Source organism: Sciurus carolinensis, chromosome 8 (assembly GCF_902686445.1).
Source record: "Sciurus carolinensis chromosome 8, mSciCar1.2, whole genome shotgun sequence".
NCBI classification, from domain to species: Eukaryota; Metazoa; Chordata; class Mammalia; order Rodentia; family Sciuridae; genus Sciurus; species Sciurus carolinensis.
The window spans coordinates 44,512,028-44,532,061 of record NC_062220.1 but is presented as its reverse complement, the minus strand read 5'-3'; the positions used below and the strand labels follow the sequence as shown (position 1 = coordinate 44,532,061).

Sequence of the window (20,034 nt, the reverse complement as noted above, 5' to 3'; positions counted from 1 at the left end):
CTAGAGATTCTCTAGAATCTCTAATAATTCACATTTTTAAAACTTTGAAAGTTTTAAAAATGTGAATTATTAGTATTAAAGGGTATCTCATTGTCTCTATTTAAATTTCTTTCATTACCGAATAAAATTAAATGTTTTTCTATTTCTTTCTTTACTGGTTTTATTTCCTCTCTTGAAAAGTATGTCCTTTGCCCACTCAATTATTAAAAGCTTGATATTTTCTCATTAGTTTTGTAAGCTTTTATGTACTGTAGAAGTTACCCCAATGTCCATTGTATTTGATGGCTTCACATTTAATTATTATTTTCCATTGTACAGAATTTTTCACATAGTTCAAGTTTTCATATAGTTATATATTCTAATCTCTCTCCTTGTGATTCCTTCAAGTCTTTCTTGAATTTAGAACACTATTATCCCAACAATAATATGAATAGGTATTTTTTTAATCTGTGATTTTTTTTAGTCATAGATGGACACAATACCTTTATTTTGTTTATTTATGTGGTGCTGGAGATCAAACCCAGTGTCTCATGTGTGCTAGGCAAGAGATGTACCCCTTAGCCACAACCCTAGCTAATCTGTGATTTTTTTGATAGGTACGCACACACAAAAAGAATTTGAGAAATGACTTAAAATGTTCTAGAACAGAGAAACCATCTGGTAATTTTTTTATTACAAGTGTAGGTCAGTTATCCATAATGCAGATCCATAAAAAATACAAGTTGCTATTGTCAATCTGATGTGGCACATGTATTAGTGGTTCATGAAACATTGTCCTAATTAATTTGGGCCATTATTATTTAAGTAACCATTTCTACTTACCCAACCTTCCTCACTATCCTAAACTTACTGTCTAAAAGGTTCAGATTCTATTTAGAATTTATAAATGCAAGCAAACAAAAACAATATAGATAATAAAGGAAGTGAATGTCCTATATTATTCATAAAAAATCATCATATTTTTGCCATATATTACACTGCCCTTTGTTTTCTTAATCTTCATTCTTTAAATAAATTTAGAAGGATATACACTGATTTAAAAGAAAGCAATCTTTTCAATCTATTCATTTACCGGATTTCCTTTTGGTCCTCGCTCACCTTTAATACCTGGGTTTCCATGGGTACCCTGAAGGCAAAGAGAGAAAAGATTCTTTTGAGAAAGTATTCTATTAGTTTTCATTACTCTATCATAATCTATGGCCTGCCACATCCCAAAAACGAAGGAATATTTATAAATCTTTCACATGCCAAGCAGAGATTCCACTCTTTTCTCCCCTTTACTACTGCACTGTCTCCAATGGACAAATTCTAGAATTGTTCAAGAGGATAACGTCTCTCTTCCCAACAATTACTTCTTCTCAAATTATTGCTTCTCAGCAGCTTTGTAAACAAAATCAAACTCAAAGATTTAAAGGAGTGACTGGGTAGGCAAAAATATAGGAGTTGTTCCTATCTTCACTTAATTGTTGACCACCACAGTCCCCCACATCCAGGTCACTTTTTAAAGAACCAGACCAGCTTGCTTGTCTTTGGTCAAAGAGGTTCTGATATACAGGAGACAACCTCAATAGATGGGAGAAGGGAGCTCTCTAATCCTGTTCCAGAAAAGCACTTTGTTTTCCTATTCTGAAGCCACCAAAAAGATTGCTTTTCTGAGAACTGTTTTGGGGGAGCTCAATAAACATTAAACAGCATAGCTCTATGGTTTACCCCTATTAAAACATAAGTGACTGAAATTTTCAGTTTAGCTTAGCAATTGTAAGCTTTCTTACTAGCACTGTTCATTTTAAAACAAAATTGAATATCCCTTTCCCTGGAAACTTTAAAGGAAGGGAAGGTCAAATCTTCAGGTTAGCCAAAGTCAGCTTTTACAGGATGCCACAAGTTGTATGTATCTAACTTTATATTGGGGTTGAGGGGACAAACAACTTCATTTTTTAACACCTTTGATGGTAGACTGATTTGAAAAGGTACATGCTTTGGAACAAAGTCTAAGGATAAAATGTGTCATATTTTCACCCCCAAATAAAAGCAGTAGTTCAAAATCAAATCCATACACTTTGTGAAACATCTCGCCAAGCTTCTGAACTCTAAGGATAAGATTTGGAATCCAGTCAATAAATGAAATGCTGGGTGAGTAGCGTGGATACTTTCTGATGATACCTGTCAGAGATATATTCGCATCTCTAGCAGTCTTGGTATCATTTCAAATGCCTTCCAACTATACAGATGGCACCTACTGAATCCTTGGCCAGAATGAACGATGATATCAGACATTGAATCATCATAGTAAATCCTGCCATTATCCTTTGGTTGCCAAGTCATTGCTTCCATTTGACAGAATTTATCTATTGGCCCTTTGGGCCCTACTGGAGAGAAGGCCAAACTACATTGCTGCCGCACTGCTGGACCCCTGCAAAGGCAACAGCTTTCCAAGAGGACTGTGTCCTTTGCTTCTAGTGAGACAAAGCTTTCCTAAGTACTGATGACTTGTATTATCTTTTTCTGTATTTTCACTTCATTATTGAGAAATCATGGGCCCCCATTACCAAATAAGCAATGACACTGAAAAGCCCTTTCTGCAAGCAACTTCATCACTGTTCCATCATCATCTTCATCAGCCTCAAGTTCAAGGTAATAATATACTCACAGGAGGCCCTGGTTCGCCTGGATCCCCCTTCTCACATTCACAGATCTTTTGTTCACACTAAATCAATAATGAAATGTAGTATTAACACACAGTGAAATATAGTTAGGATGTATTTCAAATATTATTCAGTACTTAACTGGAACACTTCCTTAGAGAAAGTTGACCTTGCAAGTGTATGGAAATTTTGCTCTATTAAATTATTCCAGGCAAATTCAGGTCTATTAAAAACCAACTATTAAAATGTATTAAACTTTGCTATAGACAAACATTAAGTTCTCCTTTACTCAGCAAAATAAAACATTTAACTTACACCACATTTTATCAATTCTAAGAAGCACAATTTTCCTCATATTAACATCTCTGAAATCAAAATGAGTCTTATAACAACTAACAGGCCAAACATGACAAACTATTTGTTTTCTGCACATGAACTTACATAATGAAATGGAAGAAAAATGCCAGAGAACTCAAAAAAAATGCTTCGTTTCCAATGGTTTTGATGGTGCAGAGACCAGGATTATGTGGAAAAACAAGGACATCACCAGCTCATACAAAAAGTGATTCAGAAGATTTAGAATCTGATGTGACGTTTTAGGAAAGTATAATTTATTTTGCTTATATTTTTCCTCATATGTGTGCACAAAAATAATACAGGTTTTAAAGTCTGTATCTAAATAAATGTAGAGGGATTCTTTCCATAACTGTAAACTAAAAGTTGCAATTAATGAGAAGGCATTTGTATCACAGTTTGGCAAAGATTTTTCCTTTCTTATTGGGACATAAAATAATGGTGTATCTGACTGTGTATAATTCAATGAAACCTGATATTTTACAAGGTTTGGTTGACTTCTGTTATCTTATGCAATAATACTTGCCAATGTCCTGATGTTAAATAAGCAGTTTATTGAACAAAGTTCAGATGTTCCAAACTCTTTCTTTTAAGAAATACCCCCATAGTTGAGGAGTCCTCAGCAAACTCATAATTATCTGTTGTGCAAAATCCTATCCAATCTATTGCTATTGGCCAGCTTCCATTGTCATGTGCTCTGGTTGCCATCAGCAGGCTCCTTTTTCTTCACAATAGGAAAGACAATGAGCTTAAAGTCAACCAGCCAGCAGCAGGGGATGATTCTGAGCACTCTCTTAGCACTAACCCAACCCTGGCCAATACCAGGAACATTTCCCCAAGTGGAGGAACCCCATGAGTAGCCAATGTCAGAAATGAGCTTACAATAAAAGAATCTATGTCAAAGTAAGCAAAAATTATGCCATTTTGTTATTACTGATTTCTAAAATCATTTAAAAAATCATATTAAATATTCTCTACTTTTCCTAAATTTTCCAACCTACAGTGGATATGGTGGCATAAAAATCAGATGGCTGTTTCAAAAGAGAGTGGTTCATTTCAAAAAGAATTAAGCATTTTTGTTTAGTCACACCTTACCTTCTAATGCAAATTATAATGCTGATTTGATAATGCAAGCATTCAGAGTCATTCATAGTAATCAAAGCATGTGGTGCTTACCTTCTTTTCAAATAAGATATCCTAGGAGGGAAAAAAGAATGAAACATTAACTCAATTAATGGTTCTGCTTCCAGCTTCTTATTAGTCTTAATTATTCCCTATGGGATATGCAATTTCCAAGTAGAATAGCAATTGAGCCTTTTTAACCTTGTAAAAGCAATAAAGCCTGCCAGCCAGCCACCCAAGGAGCACTCTCAGCTATGTAATAATAGGAGACCTGAAGGGCACTAACATTAAAAATTACTCTGTGCTTTCTAGGATCTTTATCCTCTTGCATTCTGTGTTTTATCTTTTGTTTCTTTGATCAGCATTATAATCTCTATAATTTAGCTACAAACTTAATCAGTCATAATGAGAAGTTCTCACTTTTACTTACAAAGACTGAGGCAGAATACATAATTGTGTATTTTCCTTTCTGCCATTTTTTTTCAGCCCTATACATGTGTGCATTCATTCTTTGGTATTAAAACATGCATTTTAAAATTATGACTTTGTGATATATTAGTGGGCCTTAGATGGTTGTTAGTTAGGTTAGTCAGTAATGAACAGGTGGGCAGGGGAAACAAAAATGAAGAGGAAACACAGGACATATGCAGTAAAAAATCCACCAGTCAAAACTGAGACCACAAGGAGTTCTACCAGGCAGGCACGAATCTGGAGGATGAGAATCAGAGTGCCCAATCTATTTCAGGCTAGATAATTATAATCCCTTAAGAAAATAAATTACTAAAATTCATGGGGAACCTAAATGAAGTTGACAAACTTCAGGAAAATGGGGCCTGATACATCAGAACCTCCCCTGCCCACAGTTAATTATACCTTAAGGGAACTACCATTTCCAGACCGTATCATCACTGTCTCTTGTGACCAGTTTGCCAGCACCCTTCCTTATCACCAAAATTATGTCACAACTGCCCAACCACCCCTTGTGACCAGAACATCAACACCCTCAGAGAGAAAGTTTGCTAAGGGCTATTCAAAGGGTAATAAACCAATTAAAGGGGTATGAGAAACTGAGTCAGGGGACTCGAAAGCCTTAAAAATCCTAACTTTGTCAGGGCCATGTCAATCTCCCAAAGACAACCCTTCAGGCTGTCCTGAATATCTGTATCCTCCATCTTTTCTAATGAACTTCTGCTTGTTATCTGTGGGGTTGCTTCAAAGTCTTCCTGCAAGATTGGAAGAACCAGCAGCCACAGACCCTGTGTCCACTTCAACTCTGCAGGTGGGTCTCCTCCTCTACGACCATTGCATTAAAACTCAAAAAGAGAAAATTAGAAAGCCTGGTGGCATGTTCTGAGATGATCTGGATTATGAGAAGAAAGGATTTCTATTACCATGATCACTGGGAAAAAGGGTTTTCTACTTAAAATTTTAAAAGTCTCAAATATAATACTTTACTTATAAGCACTCAACATAAGAAAAAGAGATTCAAATTTAAAATTTTAACAGTATTAAGAATAACATTTTGCAGAAAATTTGAACACTTCATAGCAATATAGATCACTTATAGAAAAGAAAATCTACATTTATATATTGTTGCCCTAGGGAAAAAGTTAAATGATGGAAAAATAATATATCTTTCACAATAAAAATCATCATTATGAAATATATACATATTTCAGTACATATTTTTCAAAATTATTTTAAATTCCTAATTCCATAGAAATGTCACCAACCGGTTTTTGTCCAGCTCAGTGGGGTGTGTCCTGACAAGGGTACTGAAGGCCATGTGGAAAAATGAACACAGAAAAGAGATTAACCCATGTAAACAGAAATTATGCATCCAGCTAATGCCTTACAATTGAATCTGAAGGAGTAATTTACTTTCTATATGATAAGATAGAAAACTAAAGGAAAAAGTACTGGAATATTCATTGTAAAATATTAAAAATGAAGAATTTATTGAAGAAATCATAGACAAATCACAGTATAAACATTTGCAGAAGACTCTGTACTCCTTTAGTTTTGTTTTTACTTTGTCTTTATTTCCCTAAACCTTATTAATAAATAGAAGAGATAGAAAAACACTTTCAGTGGCTAATATGGGGGTGAAAATTAGACTGACAATTGTCATCCTGAGTTTTCATCCTGGTTCAACCATTGACTTCTTATATGACTTTGAGCCAGTGATGTAATTCTTCCAGGTAATTTTTCCCATATATAAAAAGGGGAATGTTCGAAAACATAGTCTCAGGAGCTACAAAACTCTGGTCATGGGCATTTTCTACAAAACTTGGAATCTCATCTAGTACTGTCCTCTCCAAATGATTTTAAACACCAGATGAGACACTTGTCTCTTTAAGAGAGAGTAGGTCATAAGGAGAAATGGAGCCTCATACACTGACAGTCTCAGGGTAAAATGACATTGGTCCTCTGTGCACTGTTTACCTGGGCCTACAATGCTGAAAATGTGCATGCCTTATCTCTAGACTGCCATGACAATCCTTGTCAGCCATCCCTATGGATATACCCCAGAGAAATTCTTGCACTTGTACATTCAGCATCCATTGTTTTCAATAGTTAAAAAAAAAAGTTGGAAACAATTAGAAATATCCATCAATAATGGAAGAGGTCAATAAATGAAATACTATTCAGCAGTTAAAGCAAATGCATTGGATCTATGTAATTCAACATAAATAAGTTTCTAAAAACATCAAGTGAAAAAGCATTTTGCAGATAGATATGTACAATATCATCCAAATTATAAAATATTTAAAACACACATTAGAAGCTTGGTGTCCTCTGGGGAAGGGACAGGAAAAAGGAATTCAAAAGGAGCTCATGAGAGAAATTTTTAAAACCCTGATAATTTAAGCCAAATTATAATATTTAAAAACAACTACTAAAATAAAGAAAAATTCAAAGTTTTGTCACTTTTTACAATAAGCAATATTCTTGTCAGTTTTTCAATTCATGAATTTAGCTGTTAGTGTGCCTGATGTATAATTCTACACTTTTTCAGCTCTTGCTTTGAAAATTCAGTTTCTGCCTTGCTGTATTGTTCTTTGAAAATATGTGCCAAAAGGCTTAAAACCATAACGACACAAATAACTATTTTTGGAATTCATTTGATTATGTGTTTGTTGGAATTTATATTTCTATGGAAACAAAAATGAACACAAAACCTTATAATAGAAAAGACTGTTTCAAACAAAGAACAAAGCTTCATCCCTAAGGGCACTTACAGTCTATAAGCCGCAGGGACAGAGGACAACCCACAGCTAACAGTGGGAGAAGGAGAACCCAGACCGGGGTCGGGGAGAGGAACAAGACGGTTTCTTGGAATAGGTGGGGTTTCTGGATGATTTCGAAGAGAAGAATGCAAAGGACCAACTTGCTGATGGCATGCCATGCTATATGTCAAAGTTTAAGAGGAAAAAAGCCATAAAGACAAGTGTGGGCAACAAGACAAAGGAAGCAGTGAGGAGGGACATTTAACCAGAGTGGATGGAAGGCCCACATGAACACAGTTGGATGCCTTGGGAAGTAGTGAGTGCTTCCAGTGGGCAGAGAGGCATGTTGTGAGGAGAGCTGGGGGCCTGTGATCCAAGCAAGAGGGAAGGACATGTCAATTCCAGTCTAGGTGGATATTTGAGTTTCAATATGAAGGATAAATAGAGACCCTCACCAGAGCAAAGGGGTAGGTTTTATTAATGGATTTGGATTTTTATGATGATATATGTATATGTCAAAGGAGAGGGCTAGAAGAGAACTGCCAATTTTATGAGGTCAATGCTGCCAGAAGGGGAGGGAGGAAGTGTGAGGAATGGACAGTGTTATTAGCATCGTATCAAATGGGACGAGACCAAAGGACTCAGTAGGCAAGGATGACAAATGCTATAACAAAGAACAAAAAGTACAGCTTAATATAATAGTAAAATTGCTAATAAAATCTGAAATACATCTGATGAGAATTAAGACTCTAAGCACGGGAAACCTTAAAAAAATGAGAAGTAGACCATTATTTATAAATAAAGCATGTAATTCCAAAGATGATAATAGAAATTACCAAAATAATCACTTATGTGAGGGAGGGAATATCTGAAGTTTATGTTCTTCTTGATGATATTCATTAAAAGAGACCAATTTGTCACAACCCTTATTCTCATAAAAGCTTTTAAAACATTTACATTAAAGGTGATAGAGGAAAATTTTTCAAAAATATTTTTTTCACATATTCTCTTTAACTCTTCTAAAGGACAAAGTAATACATCAGGAACATTGGGTTGAATTTGGTTCTTAGGTTTCAACACTACTATGTGAACCTTAATAAACTAACAATAAAAATATTTCACATATCCCTTTCAATTAGGAGTCACCACGTCCATCTTGGATAATTCAGAATTGAAATGTGTTCATGAAGTTCTTTCGTGATACTTCCTACTGGAGATGTCAAGGCATGTACACTGACTCTGTGATTCATGTTGACTCCTGCAAAATCGATTTATTCTGGACCATCGTGTCTATTAAATTCAACTTAAGTTTAAATGGAATACACTGGTAATCCAAAAACCGACTCAGAATAATTTCATAATCATATGCTGGGTAAAAGAAGTTTGCCACAAAAAGGACACACACCATATGAGTTTACTTACAAAATTCTAGAAATTTTGTCAACTAGAGTGACGAAAGTCATATCAGTAGCTCAGGGGTCAGTAAAGCAAGTATCACAGAGATGTGAGGAAGCAGTTGGGGTGGTGGAAAGGTTCTATATTCTGGTGGTTTCATGGATGTATACATCTTTCAAAACTCGCAAAATTGTACACTTTAAGTAGATGCAGTTTTGTACTTAAATTATACCTAACATTTTTTAAACTATGAAATAACTTTAAAACAAAAGGGTAAATAATTCAACTTAAGATGTAATAGAAATAGATTAAATGAGGAATGTTTCCAATAAGCTAATCAGGATTCAAGTTCTACTTCATAGATAGTGGCAGTTCAAAACATTGAACCCTGGCATATTGTTCTTTAAAGAGCCTAAATAAACACTCTGGAAGATTTTGCCAGCAATCCCAGTGACTCAGGAGACTAAAACAGGAGGATGGCAAGTTCAAAGCCAGCTTCAGCAGCTTATTGAGACCCAATTTCAAAAATAAAAAGGATGATTATCCAAATTACATTGTTACATTGTGTGCATTTATAATTATGTAACAACAAATCCCATCCTTATGTACAATTATAATGTACCAATAAAAAATGTGGGAAAAAAATAAAAAGAACTGGGGTTGTAGCTCAGTGGTAAAGCACCTTTACCAAAAAGAAAAAAAGAAAAAAGAAAAAGAAAAAAAGAAAAAAAAAAAAACACACACACACACTGCTCTGGACCCAGGAAGTGGTTGGGAAGCAGCACCTACTTCTAAGAACAGTCTTATTCATTGAGCTTCCATCTGAACAAACAAGCTGAAATCACAGGATGCTAAGGAAGAGCAATATTGCTGGTCATTTTCTGATTTCCCTAGAAACAGTCCTGCCTCCAGTCTACTGCCAAGAGCCTGTGTGCCCCTTGGAGTAGGAACTCTCAATGAGGGTGTGTCAGGAGGAAGTAGGAACATCCTGAGCCTGCACATCTGGCCAAACAAGGACCTGCCTGCCCTGCATCCTCTATAGTTAGCTCTTCTCACACTCAGGATAATGACGGAGAAGTAGCAGCAGGCCACTCATGTTCACAACCTCAGGCTTCTCTTCTGCACATGTTATCCTGGCACCATGGCAAGTTTCCCTTCTTGTGAAAGAGCTGCTCAGGAGGCACACTCACCCCAAACTCTAGGGAGTGAGGAGTCATTTCTGTCTCAGGTCTAGGCAGAACCTTTCCCACATATCTTCAATACCCAAGGAGCACAGACTAAAAATAATAGTAGGAATGTTGTTTACCTGTTTCAGGGCATTTCTGATGGGAAAAAAAATCTTTTTAAAATAGTTACTATTTCCTCTCTGAATACACCTTTATAGAGTTAAACATGCAGACTATGGGGTCTTGATTGGTCTTAAATTTTCAACCATAAAATAGGAATAATAACATTACCTACATCATAATATTATGGCAAACACAGAATAAAATAAAATATAAAGTGCTCTAAGCAACATTTAATACATGGAGAGCACTCAATATATGATATTACTTAGATAAGAAAAACTCTGGTCTCATGCTGAAAACAACTGAGACTAAAAAGATAAGAGTACTATTAGGAAAAGCACTGGAGGAAATACAAAGGAATCGAGACAATCTCCAGAGTAGAACCTGAATTTTCTTTGCATCATAGAGAAAATATCCATATGCTCAGTGCCTAAAAGACTAGACTGTCTTACCTTCTTATAAAATCAAAGAAATCAGTATTTTTAAGGAAATTGATTTTTAACACTTAACAAATCAACCAATTCATCTCTAGGAATTTTCTTTTTGAGAAATGTTGTCAAGAGGGATTTCGTTTTGATTGTTTTGTCTCATGTTTTCCAAAGTAGCAAGGAGAGGCTCTCACACGTAGCCAGGCAACAAATACAGAGAAGCAATGAGGCAGCAACCAATCAAATGGGATTCGTTGATCTGATGGAGAAATTGTTGGTTGACTTCAGGTGATTGTAAATTAAATGGGCCTGTTACCACCTAAGAAACATGGAAATAATTTTCAAAACTGGAAGTCTACTACTACTATAAAAGTCTATTTTGCTTAAGTAGTGTATTGTGGCAATACATGAGAGAGAGCCAAAAATATTTCTGCAGATGGGGAATGGGAAAAGACAAACTTGGTACAAATACAGCAAACCACAAGTTGATCACAAAATTAATATAAGCAGCATTCACAACCTTAGGATGTATAAACAGGAGCCTGAGGTGTATGATCGGAAAGTAATCCTCCCAAATCCTCAGCCTTAGCTAATAATAAAGTTAGGAATGCAATTTCAGGGAGTGAGCCTCATACTTTTCCAGCTTACTTGATGTAAACTATTAAGGAAGTGAAAAATCTGAAGTTCAGATTTTTCTTTGTATTTCCAAGGAAATTTATGTATATACTTTTTTCATCTTTTTGACCCAGTATCAACCTTTACAGAATTTATGACCAAGATATCAATATTATGATGCAAAATACTTAACAAATTCATTTGGTACCTACCAGGCGATCCCGAATTTTATCTACAAGTGTTGGATCACTCAACAGTAGAATGGGTTCACTGGGTGCATCCCCAGATATCAAACGAAGTTTGGTTTTATTGACAGTGAGAAGTCCAATGGTGATAAATGATATTCCTGCATTTCTAGCACTTTCAGAAATACTTTGAACATCTGGATTCTTTGGATGGTCCACACCATCAGTCATCAGCAAAGCCACTTTCACACCATCTTTACGTCCTTCTCTCTTAAATAGCCGAGTGGCATTGGAAATGGCATAATAAGAGAAGGTACCTTGCCCAATGAAATTCATAGACTTGACCCTCTGCTTAAATGTCTGCAGGTCCTTCCAAGAAGAGAAAGGTGGATCAATCTGGACTGAGCTGCTGAATTGAAGGGCTGCCAGTTTGACGTCATATTTCAAAGAACTACCCAGGGTCAATTGGAAGATCTTGTCACTCAAGCTATCCACAAAATTTTTCTGTTTATCAAAGAGGACAATTTTAGAACTTTCAGAGCTGTCCACAATGAAGAGAACATCTATGAAGCAAACAGAGTCTGAAATAGAACAAAAAAGATTAGGCAACATAATTGTCTGCAATTACAACTGCATAATTACAACTGCATTGTATAGGAGGTGATGTGTCACGTGTGACTTTAGGAAGGGAGTGAAGTAGATATGAGAGATCACCTTGGAGATAAGGCTTAACTTGTAAAGAACTAAATCTCTTTCCAAGTCTTTCTCCTTGTAGGATCATGCAAATTAAAAGCAAACAAATAAATAAAATATCATATATTCGCAGCATATTCTCAGTGTTAAATCTACTTAAAGTGACAGGAAGGGAGGGCATGTTTTTAAAATTCAACAAGCAAGGTTTTCTAGAAGTACAAAAAATAATGCTTTATTTCTCAGGTTGTGTGTCATATCAGTGAGTTGCCATTTGGTTTTTGATGTTGTCATCAAGGGGGGAAATGACTATCATCATCATACCAACAACTAGGGGAAAAGAAACTTATTTTGAATACAAAGAACTTTAAATCCTAGCCGTTTCTTACTAGTTTGCCTATGCCTCAAATATGCCATTTAACCTCTCTGAGTTTCAACTTCTCTATAACATGAAAGTGGGGGTCTCTGCCCTGCCTATTTTATAAGTGAGGCTCAAATGGGATAACAAATGCACAAGTGCTCTAAAAACTCTGATGTGCTTTAAGTATGTATGATGCATCACTTTCATAATTATATCCAAGTAGAATATCATGTATCTACATACATGTTATTTACTATTTACTTTTGGTGTTACTTAGAAAATTTCCAAATCAGTGTTTTAACCTGATAAAACTAATACTATGTACATGTATGATTACATGAATGGTATGAATCTATATCATGTACAATCAGAGAAAACAAAAAGTTGTACCCCATTTGTGTACAATGAATCAAAATGCAATCTGTAAAAAAAAAAAAAAAAAAAAAAAAACATAAGCAAACTTGTTTTTACCCCGGAGGTCATTTTTCCTTGTAAGTAAATTTGACTTTGCTGCTTTCTTTCTTTGTCCATATACTGTTTGACTCACAAAAAGTGGCAAAAGCAAAATACAGAAGGCAAAATATTCGTTCCACATTATGGTAGACGGTGAACACACATCTGCCTGGTAGCACCTTGAAACAGAAATCAGTTGTAAATACTTTAATAAAAATAGGGTTTGTTATTTTTTAATTTCAAGCTTACAGAGTCAAAAACTGGTATGTTACTGGAGAAAGGGACTTTCATACACATTTCTAGAAAAATATTCACATTGAGATTTTAAGTTTCTAATCCAAGTAAATCATGACACCATAACCAAATATTTATTAATACACATTTCTATATACTCATGAAGTCTTAATTTCCCAGTATGAGGAGCAGAACCTAAGGAGAGCAATTAAGAACATTTCAGCCCACCCCATAGTTCAATGGTGGCATCTCATTCCCAGATTCTTCAGAGTGAATTCAAATTCCCACATGGTTGTTTCATTCATTCTTATTGTAACTGATTCCTAAGAAACTCAACATTTTGCAGGATTGAAGAAAACTACCACCATTTCCTTCATAATATTATACACACAATTTCAGTTAGTTAGAGGTCAAGTCAGTTCTGTTTCCATAGAACCCCATTTCTCTTTTCTGCCCTTGCTTTGGAAACTTTGTTTTCACCAGTGTTCCAAACTGGAGCTGCATATCCAATGAGTGCATATACAATCAAAAGAGTGTGAGAGCAAAAACAACAGATTTGTTTAAAAGTCTCCAAGGTTAGCTGGAAGAACTAGAGTTAGCTGGAAGAATGAATGAACTGAAATAGGCTTGCAGTTAGGAAGTATCCCCCTCTGAACAGCCCTCTGAAACCATTTTTCTGGACAGATTAACAAAGAAAAATTCTAATTCTGTTGTTCAGTCATTTTATTAGTCAATATACCCAACTACACATCAAATGACTTTTTTAGCTGCAGAATTCAAGAAAAGGCTGATGTGTTGCTAGCTCAGTATACCCAAGAGTACAGGAACAAGAAAGCTTATTTTGAATGAATATTCAACATGGTTTTGAAATGTTTGCCTGCTTAAACTATATTGACTTCAGAAGTTCTGGAAAAGGAATCACATTTTCCTTCTTTGGCACCTTGCCTTCAAGGAATGTAAACTGGGAAATCATGAGCATGATATTTCCAGGCTCCGAATAGAGGGTGGTAATATACACAGTGGTAATGAGGAGTGAGACAGGACACTGATTTCTTTCATAACTGCCAGATGGACAAACCCCAGAGAAGCAAAGCTGTTGGGTTGAAGATAGAGCAGTGGATGGCTCCATGCCATCATCTGCTCCTCACATAACATTGTCCAGCCGGAAGGTTATTAGGAGAACCTTGCTCCCATATGACCTTATCCCTGCTGGCAGGTGCATCAAGTGTAATTGGCTAACTACCAACTGATATTCACACCACGTATGTGGAGATGTGAAGAAAGCTGGGCATTTGGAAAAAATAAAAATAAAAACAAGAAGTGTGCTAAGGAAATAGAACACACAAAGGATAGTCCTCCTCAAGGGATCCTCTGACTAATCAATGAGAAGAATACAACTCAGGATATACAACTTAGATTCTGAAGATGAGTTTAAATATAAGACTGCATAGATAAACATAGCTGCTTTTGCATTTTCAGAGGGGTAAAGGAATAACATTATGTGTCTTTTGTCAGGTATGATTTTTATCTTTGAGCCCATACCATAAGGAACATCTCAGAAGTTCTGAAAATAAGAGACTGAGAACTGAATTTCATTGAAAACAGAGATTTTATAAGCTATGTGATCAAGCAATACTTCAAAGATCTAAAGAAGGAGATTCCTATGCATGATTCTAAAAAGAGAAGTCTTCTCATTCACAGGGCTCAATTAGGACTTTGGAAATACTGACTTTAACTCAAGAATTATTTTTTCCCCAAAATAAGCATATTATTATACAGTTTTCTTGTCATATAATTATGAATGCATAATTCATAACCTGAACCCCTGTATATATGATATTCACAAATTATTCAATATCAATAATCACATATTTTATTATTATTTGCTCTGACAGTTTTCATCCAGCTCTCCCAAACCATAGTTTTCCAGTTTCTTTTCATTTCCCTATAGTACAAGGTACACTCTCTTCTACCTTTCTACTTTTCTTTCTCTAATTTTTTAATTTTACTGCCTTCCTGAATTCTCTTTCTTCCTTATTAGTTTGGTTTTGTGAAACTCCTCTCACATCTAATCTCTTTTACTGTTTTTTTTTTTTTGCCTCTTTTTTTTAAATGTTAATGACCCTTTCTTTTATTCATTTATTTATATGTGGTGCTGAGAGTTGAACCCAGTGTCTCGCACATGCTAGGCAAGAGCTCTACCACTGAGCCACAACCCCAGTTCCTCCTTTTTTAAAATTTTTTTATAATTCTCACCTTTCTTTTAGATGACATGTATAAACAAAATAGGTTTCAGGAGTGAAAAATGTCATTACTTAAATGAAAGAAATGTAAATCTGTATGTTTATTATAGATTACATGTATAAATGCATAAACAAGGATGATCTTTAGTCATGCTATATTTTTGCTTTTTGCCCAAAATTATTTCATATAAATAGTGGAATCAATAAATCACAGAGACTTTATATTTTATAATGTTTCAGAAACAAAATTATCTTTCAGTAGTGTTTACTGATTTTATTCACAGTGTTTGCCTCTCATTGATTTCTGCATGAAGATAAAATGATTGCATAAGTCCTTGTTCTAATTGCTAAACTAGCTCATTGGATACTTACAGAAAGTATTCTATAATTAAACCTGAATTATAGAATCTTTGTTCCAAAAAAACATTAACATTATTTTAATGCAATTTAGTAGTCTGTAAATTAAAAATACATTTCAAAATACACTTTAAAATAAAGTTTACACTTATGCATTTTAACAATTAGTTATATTTATCTAATAATTTATTTCAAGTAATAGCAGAAGATACAAAATTTTGACAAGCTTTCTTCATATAATATGAAACCATTTAATCTTCCACAGTTCCTACATTGTCCTATCTGAGTTAAGTGATTAAAACAAAGTATGTCTTACCTTATAGAGTTCAAATGAAAATTAAAGACTGGTTGAATGCCCACAGCAAGGACTATTGTTAGGGATGGAGTTAGCTTATTTGATACTGTTCTGTTCTGTGGGAAATAAAAAATTGTCTTTTCTTTTGGATCTTTTGTAACATTTAATCACGTTTATTAGACTCAGTTAAATCAAGAGTGGTCAGGCATTTGGCCAGGGTGCAAAGTCTGGGTGGGATCAGTAAGCAAGTTAAAGGAACAGTGTCCTTTCAGAATAAATCTGTTTTCCAGACTATTGTAAAAGCAACCCAAGCAAATTTTCTACATTTCAGGCATTTATTGACAGTCTTTGTTTCTCTTGCTCTGCCTTCTCTTTTCATTCTTTTTTCTTTTTCTTTTCTTTTTAATTTTTATTTTATTTATTTATTTATTTATTTATTTATTGGTTTCAGATATGCTGTGTAAGGTATTGGTTGTAAATGATCTCTGAAAGTATATAAATGACACCAGACTCAAGTTAAAAATAGGTTTTTTAAGAGAGGTCACATATTGATAATCATAGAAGTTGGATGATGAGTATATAGAGGTTCATTATTCTAATCTTTTTTACTTCTGTGACTTTTGAAATTTTTCATAATAAAAGTAGGTATAGTATATAGAGAAAGAATGGTCTGACTTTAGTCCTGGTTCTGCCCCTAACTTTATTGAGTGTCTTAGTTTTCCACTTAGGAAATGAGCAATTTATTTATTAAGATCCTTTCAAACTATAAGAGAGGCAGTTTTGGGGCTGGGGAGATAGCTCAGTGGGTAGAGTGCTTGCCTTGCAAGCACAAGGCCCTGGGTTCAATCCCCAGTACCAAAAAAAAAAAAAAAAAAAAAAAAAAAAAAAGAGAGGCAGTTTTGTAACTGAGATAAAGCCTAAATAAACACTCTATCTCCGATTTCTTTTAGTTGGTTTTAAAAATCACTAATTTTGGAGGTCATGCAACTGAGCAACATATTATTAGTCTCAGCCCAGTTGTGCTAGGGATGCAGAGCAGGTTGCAATAAAGCCTAAGAAAGCACCCAGAAACAGCATGGGAAATGTGAATGCTTAGAAGAGATCAGAGAGTATTATGAGAAGAGTTTAGTGACAATACGCTAAACAGGCAGCACCGCCACCCCTCAAGGCGCTTCTACAAGCAGTTCCTTCTTTCCCTCACAACGTTTTGTCCAGCGGCAGCTGCTTAGACGAGTGACGTGTATCGTTTCCATAGTCTTCTCAGTTCTGCTCCCATCTCCTCCAAGAAAGGGTTTGGTTTTACATGTTAGGTTGCAGAAACAATGACATCGTCAGCATAATCTTGCTTACTTTTCTTATTTGACCTGCATCCCAAGGAGCAACTGTTCTGGCATACATTCAAGAAAACAGCTTCCTATAAATAACACTAACTTGCCCTAGTTCCCAATGTGTATAAGAGAAAGTCAGTGTCCTTCAGGACAATAGGTCTCTGGATTTTCCCGTCCAGACTTTCTCTCATTATTCCCTTCACTTGCTAGGTTTTTGGAATCAGAAAAGGGGCATTCAGGAACATGGTGAAAGACCCTCCGTCCCCCTGTCCAAGGAAGATCACGCAAAGACACTGGCTGCAATAGCAAGAGGCTGTTTATGGATACACAGGCGCCTGCGGGTGCTCAGCAAAACCTCAGCCGGAGCTTTGGTAAACTGGCACACCGGGCTTTGGGGCACAGGGTTTTTATAGGGTGAGGGGGCAGGTTTCTCGCGCGGTAAGCAACAGGTTTCTTATTGGCGATTTTGAATCCAGCACATAGGTCACCTAGGTTGTTTCCTGCTTATCAGTTCCTGTTTCGACTCGATATTCTGTACTTTCCCAACCGTCCTGTTCTTTCTTAGTTCCCGTTTATCAGTGTAACGGCCTCCGGGCAGGGCGTGCTGTTGAGAGCAGGGTGGTATCTGTGCTGCTAACTGTCTCAAGAACAAACAGGACTGCTGGGCCCCTGTGCTTACCAAGGTTGCCAAGAGATATTTGTCCGAGGAATGTGCGGTTGCCTGGAGACCTTATCCGTCAAGGATGGGAGCGGGGCTTAGCCCCGACTCAGGGTTCAAGGCATGGAGCTGGGGCCTTTCAATGGTATTTTACTGTACCCCTTCTCTAGGGAGGATACAGTCTTCCACTAGCTTCTCTGTAGGTGACAACTCTGACTGAAGTCTCCTAACAGGCTAAAACTCTTCTGTGAATAGATTCACATTGCATTATTTTGACCTGCAACAGTTGTCTTTCAATTATCTTCCCCCGTTCTCCAGGGAATTGTTAGTTGTTGCTGCCTTACCCTGTCCTCTGACGAAAAATGCCTTTTGTATACTAATGATTAACTGCAGTCGTAGCTCTTCCTGGAAAACTGAACTAAGAAGACAGTCACAGCAACTTTTCTTTAGCTTTACAGAACCCAGAACATCTGGCGACCTATAGATAACAGCAGTCCAAGCACCAGAAAAGCAGACCACCTGAAATTTGTTCCAGACTACCCTGGAATTTGTAACTACCCTGCTGCCCACCTAATAGGCTCAAAACTTCCTATATAAGCCTTACACCTGCACCGCTGAGCAAGACGCTTTTAATCAGTAATGGCCTCCATCTTCTCTGGTTTGCTAGCTTTCCAAGCAAATTTTTTTCCTTACCTCACTGGCTTTTTCAAGCGGTGAAAACCAAACATAAGTTCATGATTGCAGGTCTCCATCCAGGAAAGCACATCACAGCAGTTGTTCCATTGTCTTTCTTCCTATTTTCTACCTTGTGGTTACAGAAGCACATCAGTGTTTGTCAGTGCCAAATGTACTCCCAGGAAGCCACCTTACCCCTGGACAACAGGCAGAACAACTTCTCTGCCTCTAAGATAGAGAATAGCATGATTATCAAAGTAAGCGATAGAAATGTTTGTTATAATTGTTTAAAGTCAGCTTTCTTAGGAAAGCATTTTTACATGTATGGATTTCCCTATTGTAATAATAATTGCCTCTGCTTCATGAGCATTTAGGGGTGTGAAGCACTGTGCTGAGCCTCTCACTCTCCTTGTTTAGTCCTCCACATGTACACATTTTGGAATGGAGAGGGGAACAGGGGTTAAGGAGCAGGTGGGTAGAGGGAAGAAAGCGCCTGTGTTTATAAAAGGGCAACATGAGGGATCTTTGTGGTGAGAGACACAATCTGTATCTTGGCTATTGCTGTCAACACCCCAATTCAAGTATTATACTGCAGTCCTGCAGGCTGATAACCACTGGGGGAGACTAGGAACAGAGTGTCTCTGCATTATTTTTACAATGGCTTGTGAATCTATAGTTATGTCAAAATTTAAAAAATTTTAAATGAACGTGAAATAAGTGTTTTCAAAAGAAAAAAAGTGCTCATTTTTTAAGAATTCTTGTTTTGTTTGGCATGGTGGTACATGCTTGTAATTCCAGCAACTCAGGAGGCTGAGGTAGGGGGATCACAAGTTCAAGGCCAGTCTTGGCAACTTAGGGAGATTATCAGCAACTTAATGAAAACCCATTTCAAAAGAAAAGAAAAAGGACTAAGGATGTACTTCAGTGGTAAAGCATTCCAACTCCTGGGTTCGATCCCCAGTAACAAAAAAATAAATAAAGTCACATTTTGCAGACATTGAGAGAGAGAAGAGTTCAATAACTTTCCCACTGTCATACTAAAGCTAGAAAATGTCAGAATGAAACTTTAATTCAGGCCAACCTGACCCTTGAGGTTCACTTACAATAACTACTTTATCATGATCAGTACTGAAGCTTTTGAGGAACTACTGAAGTTTCTTGGAGCCTTAAGTAACAATGTAAGTTCCCAGGGAACAGCCATGTATTTACCTGCTACCTGTGATTGTTAGCCTTGATTTTCACTTTCATGAGGCATGATTCAAGGCATAGGAAGTGGTATTTGTTTTCAGGTCAACTCTCTTATTCTTGGAGTTAATTTGCAACATTCAGAACAATAATGCCCCTAAAAAGCAAACCAGTAATTCACAGAGGGAAGAAATGGATTAAAGTCTTCCTGCTTTGGAGCTTTCTTATTGAAGTGGGTGAGAGGTTAGAATTCCTCCAATCTCACTGGGATAAATTTACAATTTTCCTTTCT

The 20,034-nt window shown here is 36.2% G+C and overlaps 1 protein-coding gene across 3 annotated transcripts in view; it reads right to left on the bottom strand.

The window, feature by feature from the left end:
• Positions 1–16,065, bottom strand: part of Col28a1 (collagen type XXVIII alpha 1 chain) — a 196,400-nt gene extending 180,335 nt beyond the window's left edge. For all 3 annotated transcript variants that reach the window (XR_007109989.1, XM_047562843.1, XM_047562842.1), the window contains exons 1-6: positions 15,918–16,065; positions 12,786–12,946; positions 11,291–11,844; positions 4,176–4,196; positions 2,651–2,707; positions 1,073–1,126 (exon numbers count right to left, since the gene is read on the bottom strand). Coding sequence is in view for 2 of the 3 variants with exons in the window: in XM_047562843.1 (XP_047418799.1) it covers positions 1,073–1,126; positions 2,651–2,707; positions 4,176–4,196; positions 11,291–11,844; positions 12,786–12,909 (810 nt within the window). In the remaining variant the exon portion in view is untranslated. The remainder of the gene's footprint in view (positions 1–1,072; positions 1,127–2,650; positions 2,708–4,175; positions 4,197–11,290; positions 11,845–12,785; positions 12,947–15,917) is intronic.
• Positions 16,066–20,034: the final 3,969 nt, after the last annotated feature.